We start from the raw sequence: 13,267 nt of genomic DNA on the forward strand, positions 1-13,267 counted from the left end.
GAATGTAAACAGATTAAATGCTCCAATTAAAAGACACAGGCTGGCTAAATGAGCAAAAAAAATACAATCCATCCATATGCTACCTAAAAGAAATACAACTCTCTTACCTATAAATATACTCATAGACTGAAATTTGAAGGGATAGAAAAAGATATTCCATACACATGGAAAACAAAAGTGAGCAGGAGTAGCTATACTTATTCCAATCCCTCTGCTGGGTATTTACCCAAATGAAAGGAAATTAGCATACTGATAAAATATCTGCACCCCATGTTTACGGCAACGCCATTCACAATAGCCAAGCTATGTAATCAATCTAGGTATCCATCAATAGATGAATGAATAAAGAAAATGTGGTATACAATGGAATACTACTCAGTAGTAAAAAAGGATGAAATTCTGCCATTGGTAATTATGTGGGTCAATTAAGGAAACATAAATTTTAGATACAGAAGTAGATTAGAGGTTACCAGAAACTCGGGGAAAGGAATAATGGGAAGTTGTTTCTTAATTGGAAAAGAGATTATATTTAGGATAATGAAGAAGTTTTCAGAAATAAATAGAGGTGATGGTCACACAGCATTGTGAATGTAACTAATTCCATTAAATTATATGTTTTAAAATGGCAAACCTTATGATTTACTGCAATAAAAATAAATAGTACAGAAAGTTTTCATATATTCTTCATCCAGGCTCCCTCCCCCAAGGTAAACATCCTACATTAGTATAATTATTAGAACCAGGAAATTAACATTGATACAATATTTTTAACTAAACAAAGGACCTATCCAAATATTGCCAGGATCTTTATTCAGGGTCCCAGTTGTCACTTTTTACTTCTGGCAAATAAACTAAACTTTAAATATATTAGGAGAGCTCAGGATTTAAAACTCTTATTCCATGATTTGAAAAAAAAAAAAAAGAGAGAGAGAGAGTTGTGGCAGGCTGACTCTAAGATAATCCCAATGATCTCTGCCTCCTGGTATTCACAACCTGTGTAATCCCCTCCTCTGGAATGTGGGCCAGTCTAGTGACACTCTTCCAACCAATAGAAGGTAATGGAATGTCACTTCCATCATCAGACTACATAAGATTGTGACTTCTGTCTTGGTAGCAGACTCTTTTCTTTACTGGCTTCGACAAAGCAAGTTGCTATACTGGGGAGGCCCGTGTGGCAAGGACCTGAGGGTGGCCTCTGGCCAACAGCCAGCTAGGAACTGAGGCCCTCAGTCCAACAGCTTTTGAGGAACTAAAATTCTTCCAACAACCACATATGAGCTTGGAAGTGGATCCTTCCCCAGTCGAGCCTTCAGATAAGATCCCAGCCCTGGCCAACTTGATTGCATCCATGTGACAGGCCCTCAAGCAGAGAACCCACATAAGCCATTCCCAAATTTCTGACCTACAGAAATTGTGAGATAATAGGTGTATGTTGTTTTAAGCTGCTAAGATTATGGAATTTGTTATGCAGCAATAGGTAATTAATATACTTTTCTTTGACACATCACATCAGAGGCATACTACTGAGTTAGATGTACTATTCATTGATGAGACTCACATAGTTATTTTTCTAAAAATACACTTCTAAATTCATTTTGTTGGTCTGAGCTGCTCAGTGAACAATGCTCACAAAGTCATAGTCACAGGCAGTCCCCAGAGCTACAGACCTTACTTAGTCACGAAGAGAATGTTAATGCTGGAAGGGTCTTGCAAGATTATCTACTCCCATCTCTTCCTTTCACATTGTGAGGAAACTGAAAGGTAAAGAGGAGCTCTCATAGCCCAATACTGTGACTCTAGCTCAGCGCTCCAAAATGTCTCACCTAGATGGCCTCTTCTCACAAACATGAGCCATAGGTAACACAGGAGCATTAATTCATCACCACTGCTGGAAAAAGCAAAAAAAAAATACAGATAGTTTGTTCTCTCTATGATGCTCCAACAGCATCAGCTTCCTATGTCAGCATAATTCTGGTGACCTCAAGAGACTATATAAGAAGTTAGGCTTAGCTGGGGTATGAGAAAGGCAGGAAAGAGCCCTCCTTAGTTACTACCTCCACTCAACATAGAGATGGAAAACTGCACAAGTGAATGTTTATATTTGTGATTGTCTCACTTGAGAAGATAAATAATAGGAGAAGTCAGGGTATTTTTAGGTCATATTGGTCTGAAACGATTTAAAAACCAGGACGGTGTCTGTCTTCTTCTTTTGTAACAGTCATGGTTGCAGCAGAAAAGAGAAGACCCCCTAAAGGAGGATCACTGAAGAGCATTTAATGAAGTGCCATTTACAAAGGTACAGGCGGGGTTCAGAAAAACCAACAAGGGCTAGTGTGGTAGGCTAAGGCAGGGAGCTGTTAGCACTGTAGGTTTATGAGATGAGGAAAAGGAGCATTTCTGGAACTTGGAGAGAGCCATATGGGAAAGGCTGCCTGCGAGGAGTCACGGCCTCTCATAGTGGGATGCAGCTAACCCACATAACCTGGCAGAGGAGAAACCAGGGATCACTACCCAACCTGCCTCTCCTCCCACACTCTGATCACCTGCTATGACTTCCACTGGCTGAGCCCAACAAAATATTAGGAGGTAGCCATTGTTGAAACCAACCTCTGATGAAGAGTTGGGACAGACAAGGGTAGAAAGTGGATATGGAGAAGTAAATGAGAAACAACTGGCACACTGCTGCATACATCACACCAACTGAGAGCTCAGTAAATACTAGCCAAGGGATGAAATGCAGTGGCATGTGAGTAGGTAGTTAAACTCTTATTAGCTTGAAATCTGGTAGAAGAATGGAAATCAGCAAATGCTACAAATGATGGTTTTGATGTTTGTTGGGTTTTTTCCCAAGGATCCAGTTTACCAGCACAGCCCTGGATGACAGTATAAATCATGTCATCTCCTACTGTCATCAACAGCAGAAGGAAAGCTGTTTCTATTTCCACTCAAAGGAAAATTACCATCATGCACTACTTGAACCAGAATAAAAAATTACTGTCATGCACTACTCATTATCAGTCTTAACTCATTATCCCCCTTTGATATATATTATTTTCTTGGTGGTGATACCATGTACCCAGGTCCCCAAGCCCAAAAACCTTTGCCTTACCCTTGGCTATGCTATTAATATGCAATTAATCACTAAATACTGCCAATTTTACTACCTAAAAATCCTTCAAATTCATTTCTTCCTCTCTCTCCCCATTTTATGTTCTAGTAAAATTAAGCTAGTTGCAGTTCCTCTAATATATGATAGGTTTAGACTGTTTTACTCTAGCTGAAATGCCTTTTTCCCCCACCTTGCCCACATAGCAAACTTCGCTTCATCCAAAACTCAATTCAGCTGTTACCTCCTCCCTGCCATTAGCTTTCCCTAATAATACCAGATGGAATGAATCCCTCCTCCTCTGTTTTACCCCCTCGTCTTGTCAACTGATCACATGATACAGCAATTTAATTGTTTTCATGTCTAGTCTCCTATTATGCTTGGTTCCCTGAAGGCAGTATTGTGTTTTATTCATCTCCACATCCCCAGCATCAAACAATGTGACCGGCACATTGTAGATGCCAATAAGTGTTTGCTGAAAGAATAAATAAATTGGTAATTTTCCAAACATCTTTGTTGAACTGATGTCAGGAGCTAAGAGGGAGCTTCCAAACTCCACATGTTGCTGGCAAGACCCTCCACCTCCACCCTTGCCTAAGGGACACAATGCACATCCTTGGCAACAGTGTCTTCTTGCAGGACTGATCCCATCATGGCCTTTTACCCCACTTCTATCAGTTACCACAGGATGCTCAGGACATTTGGCTTTCCCTCACCTCCTGCACTCCCATAACCTCATGGATCAGATGTAACCTTCTCAGGTTTTCCTGAACTACTAGCTGCTTAAACTTGTACCTCTTGCCACCATACCCACACCCTCCCAAAGCTCTCCAGTCCTCTGCTTTATTTATTTTTTTCATTGCACTTATCACTATCTGACACACTATTATTAATTTATTTATTATCTACCTATCTATCTGTTTATTGCCTATCTCCCAGCAGTGTAATATAAGCTCCATAAGGCCGAGGATTCTTATCTATTTTATTCGCAGTTGTATTCCTACTGTGCACAGTCAGCACTCCATAAATATCTGTTGAATAAATAAATGAATCTAACACATTCAGAGGATGATTCAGTGACCTTTTTGGAATAAAGCTGTCAGTAGCAAAGTTAGGAGAACCATCACCCCCTCACTTCATCACATTAACTTCATAAAGTATAACTATCAAATCCATTTAAGAGGAGGGGATCTGCAGCATGTGGCCCCATGGCCTGATGGGTTGAATGGTGGCCCCCAAAAAGCTATGACCAGGGTCTAACTCCTGGAACCTGTGAATGTTACCTGATTTGAAAAAAGGATTTTTTTATTTTTTTTTTTAGGATATAATTAAGGATCTTGAGATGAAGGTATTATCCTGGATAGTCTGGGTGGGCCCTACATCCAATGACAAGTGTCCTTGTAAGAGATAGAAGAGAAGACGACACAGACACACTGGGGAGGAAGCCATATGAAGACAGAGGCAGAGACTGATGTGATGTGGCCACAAGTCAAGAAACACTTGAAACCACCAGAAGCTGGCAAAGGAAGAAAACGAATTCTCCCTCGGAGTCCTGAACGAGAGTGTGGCCCCACCAGACCTTGGACTTCCATTCTCCAGAACTGTGAGAACATAAACTTCTGTTGTTTAAGGCACCCAGCTTGTAGCAGTCTGGTAGGGCAGCCCTAGGAACTAATACAAACTCTATATTATACTGCAATTGTCTAGGAACAAAAAGAGCCTCTTTACTACCATCCCATATTTTAACTCATGAGAAAGAACTAACAAAGCTTTTCTGTCTTTATACCATGAAAACACGCTCTGCAACCAATTTTTTATTGTAAAACATTTTCTCGAATGCTGTATCTGCTGATAGTTCTTTACTTCTATAGTTCAGAATCTACTAAATTTTACTTCGAAGCTATGGCTTTTTCCAATTAAAATAATAAATGTTTTTGCCTTATTCCAGGCATATTTTACACATTAATTAAATTAGTGCAATAACATGGAACCAATTTGCCGTTGAAAATGTAATTCATTCTAACATTACTGTTCTGAAAACTTCCTGACATTTTAATTCAGAAAATAATTGATCTTAAATGCGAATATGTATTTACACGTGCTTTGAAATTTTGTTTAAATGTATACTTAGTATTTCAAGTGTTCCATGACATAGTTTTGATTGATCTATTCTTACTTAAATTATTTCTAATCCTACTTGATATTGTGCTGGATAGTCTCTGTCCCTCCCCATCTACACTTCACCCTCCTTGCACTGCTCTGGGTTCCAGTGTTGAGCAGGAGAAACACCCAGAACATCACCCGTATTTGATTTAGATAGTAAGATTGGGGACTTTTGAGCTGATGATACTTAGATGAAATTGTGGGTCTCATTCATTACGCTCACATCAATTGCCCTTGTCCTCTGGTCGTGGGTGAGTTCAGTTGGTGGGAAAGCGGGAGGAGAGTAGGTCAGGGTATTTATTCCTTTGTCTCTTCCCCTGAAGTACAGAAGGGCTGGCAGTGGCTGTGCCCCTCTGCCTAGGGTCATAGCAGCTGGTCTGTCAGAGACCCCTCGCCCATAGCTACAACTCTCTCCAGGCTTTCTGGCCTTTTTTGCCCTTCAGGCCTTGGGCAGTGGAACTGCATCCCCTATGGCGAGACCCTGGTGCCTCTCGCCACATATTTGTTCTCTTAACCCTGACCACACCTCCATAAATAGTCTCTTTCCATCACCGCTTTGAGTGTGCTGTCTGCCTTCTGCCAGACACTTACTGCAACAGCTATTGAGTCTCCTGCTCACAGCATCGATCTAACATACTGAATAATTTCTTCCCATACAGGAAGTCATTCCAGGTTTTCAAAACAGTTCTAGTTTCAAAGAGTGACAACTGGCTATGACTGATAGGGGTTTTTTTCTTCTTTAATAACAACAAAAACAAAAGGTGGGAGCTTGGAATGATTTTGTTCTTCTCAGACACTTCTGCTATAACCAACTTTTATCACTGAATTATTTCAGTTCCCAAATACCTGTCATCAGCATCGATGATGCACTCAGGGAAGGCAATGCTACAGCCAAATAACATGATGTGTTGATAGCAACTGAGGCGATGGAGGTACATGAAGAACTTGAGGAACTTCTCCATGTCCATGTTTTTGATAACTGAGGCGAGAGGTGTCAGTGTGGCATGGTAGGGCAGCATCTGACATTGGCTGTGGGTGATGTTCATGCAGGCACCTGGGAAGTGAAGACAGTTGCGTTTAGGAGTGGACATATCAGAAGTATATGCTTGCAAACACATTTGATATGGCAGATTAACATGTTCATAAGATAAAGTATGTTCTGTAAGAATAGTTATAGATATACAATCACACATATATGCAAACACATAAGTATGTGTATATGTGTGTGCATGATAATGAAATCAAGCTACTGATACTTATAGAGGAAAAGCATCTGTGTCCTGGACAATGGTATGGAAAAATACACACTCTCATACATAGCTGGTGGGCATGTAAATTTGTGATTGCCTTTTTGGATCACAGCTGGGCAGGGCGATATATATCCAAAAAAAATCTTTTAAATATGCGCATTGTTTGACATTGTAATGACATTTCTAGAAATTTATCCTAAGGAAATAGTCGTGGTTGTGAACATGGGTTTATCTACAGGGATCTTCATCTCTGCATAGTTTACAATTTTCAAAGATCGATATCACCTAAACATTCAACAAAGGGAATTGGTTTAAAATATTATGGAATAAACAACAGAATACTCAACTCGGGTATACTAAAAATTCTTTAGAAGACTATTTAATCACATGAAATGATGGTCACAAGATAATAAACAGAAATAGCAAGTCACAAAACAATTTGTATACCATGATCTTCTTTTTAAAACAATTATACAAGGGTTTGCAATCCTGCCTATGTCAAGTTCAGGATCAACTCAGAGTCTCTGACTTCATTTTCTGTCATAGCTAGCTCTGCTGGGCACCACAACATCCATGGCCTTTCCAATTCCTTCATTCCAGAAATTTGCCTGGTTGGTTCTATATAGATTAAAATGTTAACATGGGTCCATGTAATGAAATTTTAGAAGACTTATAGTTTTCTTTTTTATTCTGTATTCTCTTGTTGGTTTATAGAAAAATTTACTACTTTTATAAAAAGGAGATAATTAAAATTTTGTTATTGTTATTTAAGCAAGCTACTGTATGAAAGCAGAATCTTCAGGCTTTGGAAATGCAGTGGAAGCATCAATTCTAATTATGTTAAGGGAGGAAAAGTTGAAAGGGGAAGTTCAACAAGAATGGGAACATGTCTTCTGATGGCTATATATTTGCTTTCTTCCCAAAGAAATAAAGGGAATATCCTCTCCAAACATAAGACTAACTCCATTTTAATAAAAATGATGTTAAACAATAAGGCTGCATCTCTGATAAAACAGCTCTTTGATCTGTAATACAGAATAAATACACCCTATCACAGAAGGATTTCCAACCCTTTCTGCTTCATTCATTCAGACAGATCACTTGACAGCCTCCACTTCCGATCCTCTCAATGTCTTTTTTAAGTCTCCTTCTAAACACATTTTCAATCTCACTTGTCTCCCAAACTTCCCTAAAAGCTCCCGAGCCCTGTAGAAAGCCTTTCTCCCAAATGCCCAGATTGTAGCCATTACCTCAGAGTCTCACACTTCATGAAAAGATACAATTCCCCATTGTTAGATCATATTCATTGATCACCCAAAGTGTGCTGAACTCAGTGAGACATAATCAAAACATGGTTCCAATTTCAAAGGCATCCAATGACATGTGTAATTTCTCTGTATACACAGGACACTAGAATAGACATGGCAAAGAATTTAAGAGCCCAGCACTTTCTTGTACCTGGCCAAATTCAAAATATGAAATGAGAAAGATAGGAATTAGTGAGGAAGAAAGTCTAAGTGAAAATATGCAAATAGAACACCAATAGATGCATATACATATATATGAATTCAGTTTCCTATAAGTTCTGGGGTGGGGGATCCTGGGCAGGTTTTATGATGATGGTATTCAAGTTGTTTAGTGAGGGAAATTAAAACACATTTCAGTGTGAGAGAGCATTATAGTCACGGAGAACATACAGACAGTGGACTTCAAAATGCCACAATTGTGTGTATTGTACTACAAGCAAAAAAGTTTCCTTATATGAAGTGAGAGTAAATTTTTCCTCCATCAAAAATATAAAATAATTTCAGAAAATTCAGACTCAAGAAAGCAGCTATTGAGAACTAAACTTGTCCTGGGCACCAAAACAGGTACTCCGATTCTCTCATTCACAATTATCTCATTTCCACAACCCAGTGAAGTGACATATCTATCTTATACATGAGAAAACCCAATTTCAGAAGGCTAAGAAACATGCCATTATGTGGAAATCCCAGATCTGAAACCCATTTCTTCTGAGTAACTTCCATCTGGATCCAACATAGTCTGATGTAAAGGGGGTTATCATGTTAAAACCAGTTCTTAAAGAACATAATTTCTAATGGCTTATGAAAGGAAGAGGCTAAAAAGCAAGGTCTGTATTTATATTAATACACATTACACTCATATGCACTGATCGCATATTTTAATAGTTTAAATTACATTATTTTCTTGACGGGTTATCAGCTTTGGGGTTTATACACTTGATGACAGACCATATTTGAAGCAATTAGATACCAAAAGTTCTATTCCTGCCACCAAGTCAAATAAAACATTGAATATTGAAAGATAACTTGATAATACATAATAGAAAGAAAAATCATATTTTAGTTGGCTGTACTACATTCATGGCAGTGTAAGTTGCACAAAGAAAAAAAAAGATATTTCCTTCTCTAATAGCTAATTCCCATGGGAAGGGAGAACCTGTACTCAGGAAATGATAAAATAATAATATGAAACCTTAAAACTAAGTCTCAAAATAATTGGTATAGATACAAATAATAATGTCTTATATTTGTATAATGGTTTTTCAAAGTTTTCCAGTACAAGCAAATATTAATAGAACTGAATGTAATGACAGACTGCAATGCAATAACAGGGAACTTTCAACAATGGACAGATCATCCAAACAGAATCCCAGCAAGGAAACACTAGATTAGAACTACACTGTAGACCAAATGAACCTAACAGACATGTACAGAACATTCTATACAACTACCAGAAGAATACGTGTTCTTCTAGAGCGCACTTGGAACAATCTCTAGGATAGATCTTATGTTGGGCTACAAAACAAGTCTTAACAAATTTAAGAAGGTTGATATTATTCAGATATCTTTTCTGACCACAATGCTATGAAATTAAAAATTAATAACAGGAGGAATTTCTGAAAATTCACAAGAATGTGTAAATTAAACAAATGCTCCCAAACAACTGAAGGATCAAAGAAGAAATTAAAGGGGAAGTTAAAAAATATCCTGAGACAAATGAAAACAGAAACACAATATATCAAAACTTAAGGAATTCAACAAAAGCAATTCTAAGAGGGAAGTAATAAGTGCCTACATCAAAAAATAGAAAAAAAAATCTCAAACGTACTTCAAGGAGCTAGGAGAAAAAAGAACAAATTAAGCCCACAGTTAGTACAAGGAAGGAAATAATAAAGATCAGAGCATAAATAAATGAAATAGAGACTAGAAAAACAGTAGGAAAAATCAACAAAAGTAAGAGTTGGTTTTTTGAAAAAATAAACAAAATTGACAAACCTTTAACTAAACTAAAAAAGAAAGATAGAAGACTCAAATAAATAAAATCAGAAATGAAAGAGGAGAAATTGCAAGTGTTAATACTGAAATACAAAGGATCATGAGAGACTACTACGAACAACTATATGTCAACAAACTGGAAAATCTAGAAGAAATGGATAAATTCCTAGAAATATACAGCATACAAAGACTGAATTAAGAAAAAATATAAAATATGAACAGACCAATAATGAGTAAGGAGACTGAATCAGTAATAAAAAGGTGGAATGAAAGCTTAATGTCTCTTCTTCAATTTTCCTACCTACAAAAATGGGTACAAGTATTTCTCCCGTCTAGTTCACAGGGTTTTTGTGAGACACAAATAAGATAATAATAACGATAATAATCGCAAAAGCTTCTATATCTCATCCTGTGTGCTAGGCATTGTATAAACATTCTTTAATCCTCACAATACCCCCATAACGGATATTATTATCCCCACTTTACAGATAAGGAAACTGATAAACAGAAAAGTTCAATTACTTACCAAAGGCCACATAAATATAGAATAGTAAAGCCAGGATTTGAATCAAACGGTGGAACCACAATACTATGTATGGGAAAGGTTTTTTACAAACTTGATAGCGCTATATAAATCTGAATTATTGTTATTATCCAACCACTTATAATTCTAGGATGTAGATGTATCCATTTGTAGAGGGAATAATTATTGATTTATATAGGATGGAAATTACAAGTTTCATTAATTAGTTTTCCTTACTTGTAAAATAAAACAATTCTGGGTGGTATGTTTTTAAAAACCATTCAATAAGTGTTTAAAAACATTAGTTAGTCATTAAGAAAATACTTATTAAGTCCCTATTCATTACATAAAAGCACTGGGCTTGATGTTATAGAATTTTCTTAAAAAAAGAATTTTAAATTAGACCACATTTTATATGTTTAGCCAAAATGTACTTTAAAATATATGAAAATTATTTGCTTTTCATGCCAACAATGGTAAGAATAAATTCTATAATGATGAGTGTATAAGAAATTACTTACTGGAACAACACTGAGGGTAGGATATATTGTAAAATCACCACCTCATTTGTGGTTAGTTTTAAACTTCACTGCTAATGTGGGTAATGAGATTTCAGTGGACTTTCCAACACTGTGTGGTTTTATTGTGAATCCCATTGCAGGTTTAGTAACGGTCAAGGTTTGAGTACTAGGGGGATGAATGCTATGGCTCGCAGAGCAGACTTGCATAGTAAGGTCTGGATTATACCAGCTAGGTATTGTAATTCTGAATATATTTGTAAAATGCTCCTTCAGATACTCCTCTCTAACTCAGAATTTTCTAAACTTAAAATTTGCGAGAATGTAAGTCAGGCTCAAGATGAGCCAATGTTTATCTTTTAACTTTCTAAATCTGCAAAGGAAGATTTTACAAGGAATAAGATTGTGAGGGAGGGAATGTTTTACTAACTCAAAAAGGAAATATTTAAATAAATTTCTACTTTTATTGGAAGACAGTATTTCTTTCTTTTAAATAAATTTACCTTTTGTCTTATTGCAAGGCAATACACGATTAGAAAATAAATGTGAGTGAAACATGAGCAACCACTCAACAACTACAACAACAAAAGAAATAATTCTTGTTGGTTGTATTCTCAGCAATAACTCCTCCCATCCTTGACTGAATAGCAGCCATGAAGTTTAGAAGGCCTTTTCCCTACTCCGGCTACAGGTGTTAGTCCTGACTGGCCAACAACAATCAGCTCATGGCACTGCCTGTCACTGGAATTAGTTCAAGGGCAGATAAGAGACTGAAGTTGGTCCAATCACTGTAAAATCCAGGAGCAGGATGGGTTACATAATTTGGGGGGCCCAGTACTAAATGAAAGTGTGAGACCCTTTGTTCAAAAATTATTTTATATTATTTTATTTATATTATTTATAATATCATATTTTATTATTTATATCATTTATATTTTTTGTTTATATCAGTAATTTCAAAATAGCAATAGTAGTGCACTAAACGAAGTGTGGCGTCCTCCTAAGCACAGGGCTCTGTGCAACTACACGGGTCAGAAGCTGGCCAATGATTAGAGATGATTAGAGATGAGAGAGTCTTCCCTCCAGTGAGCCTCCATAACTCTCCCCATGGGGATATTTGAGCAGCAGTCTCAGGATTGCTCTATAATGTTTGGTAAGAACTAGAGGTGACTAGTTTAAGAGTAGTTGGGGCCTCCAATTCAGTCAAAAGTCTTCTGTCTTTTTACATGACTTTAAGATGTCAGAGGCAGAGATAATCAAACACACAAGAAACCCTGGTTTATTCCGTCCTTCCAAACATTACATAAAAGTAGTGCTTCTTCCTGGGAAACCAGATGTATCTGAACACAGCATTTTGACTCCAACTTGGAGAGTCACACATCCCTGCAAGGAAACTGCCCAAACTCAGGATTGGTGAAGAGCCCCTGCCCTGCCCTTAGAAGCAACAGCTCCTCTCCCAAGACTTATCCCAGAAAAAAGAACATAGTCTAATGCCAGTGTTCCAATTGTTGTGCTGAAAAGCCACTGTCTTGTATCTGCTTCTAAATTATAGTGTCCATAGCATGGCCAATACACCAGGAGTCAGTCAGTGTGAGTTCCTGTTACATAGGGGGTTTCTCAAGAGAATATTAATGGCTATACCCCATCTCTATAAGGAGAGATAAGAGAAAATCAGTCCAATTGTAACTGAAGACATATGTTGGGCATTAAGAAAAGCATCTCTTCTTTATCAAGAAGATATTAACAGGAAACTTTGGCATGCTTTTCTCCTACTTGTTAGCAACTGTTGTAGATAATGTCAACTCACTTGTCAGATGAAAGAAAAATACGACTCGTGTGAAACCTGGTCTTAGAAAAATTTAGTTGTAAACCTCTCCACTCCCTGCCTTTTTTCTGACAGGATGGAAGTGATGAATGTGTTGCCCAAGAGATGTTATGAAAATAACTAAAATAGTAGGCTCTGAGATAAGAAAGCCAAAGAGAATAAGGGGAAGCTTAAAGATTGGAATAAATGTATGGACTTGGAGCAGCAAGGAAGCAAAGTGAAAATTAGTGAGATTGCCCCAGATTGAAATGGAAACAGCATCACAGTCAATGGGGCAGATACATGCTAGCCTAGAGAGGTGGTGATCTGAAGAGCGTATTGGAAGGCATGAATACCCAGCACAGAAAGCAGAGGGGATCGTTGAATCAAATTTCTTTCTAGGGACATTTTAATTTTTCCTATAACTGGAAAATTTTAGAATACGAATTTTAATAATGATGAATTAAATGGATAATATAGGATTAAACATATTGCTATATAAAGGCTTTGCTTTCTTCTGCTGATTTACCAAAACTGTGAAGTAGAGAATTTTAATTAAAAACTAAGCAAATGTCAAAATTCCTCTGTGCAGACAATACAC

General features: G+C 37.3%; 1 protein-coding gene across 1 annotated transcript in view; it reads right to left on the reverse strand.

The window, feature by feature from the left end:
• Window positions 1-13,267, reverse strand: part of CORIN (corin, serine peptidase) — a 252,898-nt gene that overhangs the window by 149,129 nt on the left and 90,502 nt on the right. The window contains 1 exon segment of the mRNA XM_063108597.1: window positions 6,116-6,323. Within this exon segment, the coding sequence (XP_062964667.1) occupies window positions 6,116-6,323 (208 nt within the window).

This window comes from Cynocephalus volans, chromosome 9, assembly GCF_027409185.1.
Source record: "Cynocephalus volans isolate mCynVol1 chromosome 9, mCynVol1.pri, whole genome shotgun sequence".
Classification (NCBI taxonomy): Eukaryota; Metazoa; Chordata; class Mammalia; order Dermoptera; family Cynocephalidae; genus Cynocephalus; species Cynocephalus volans.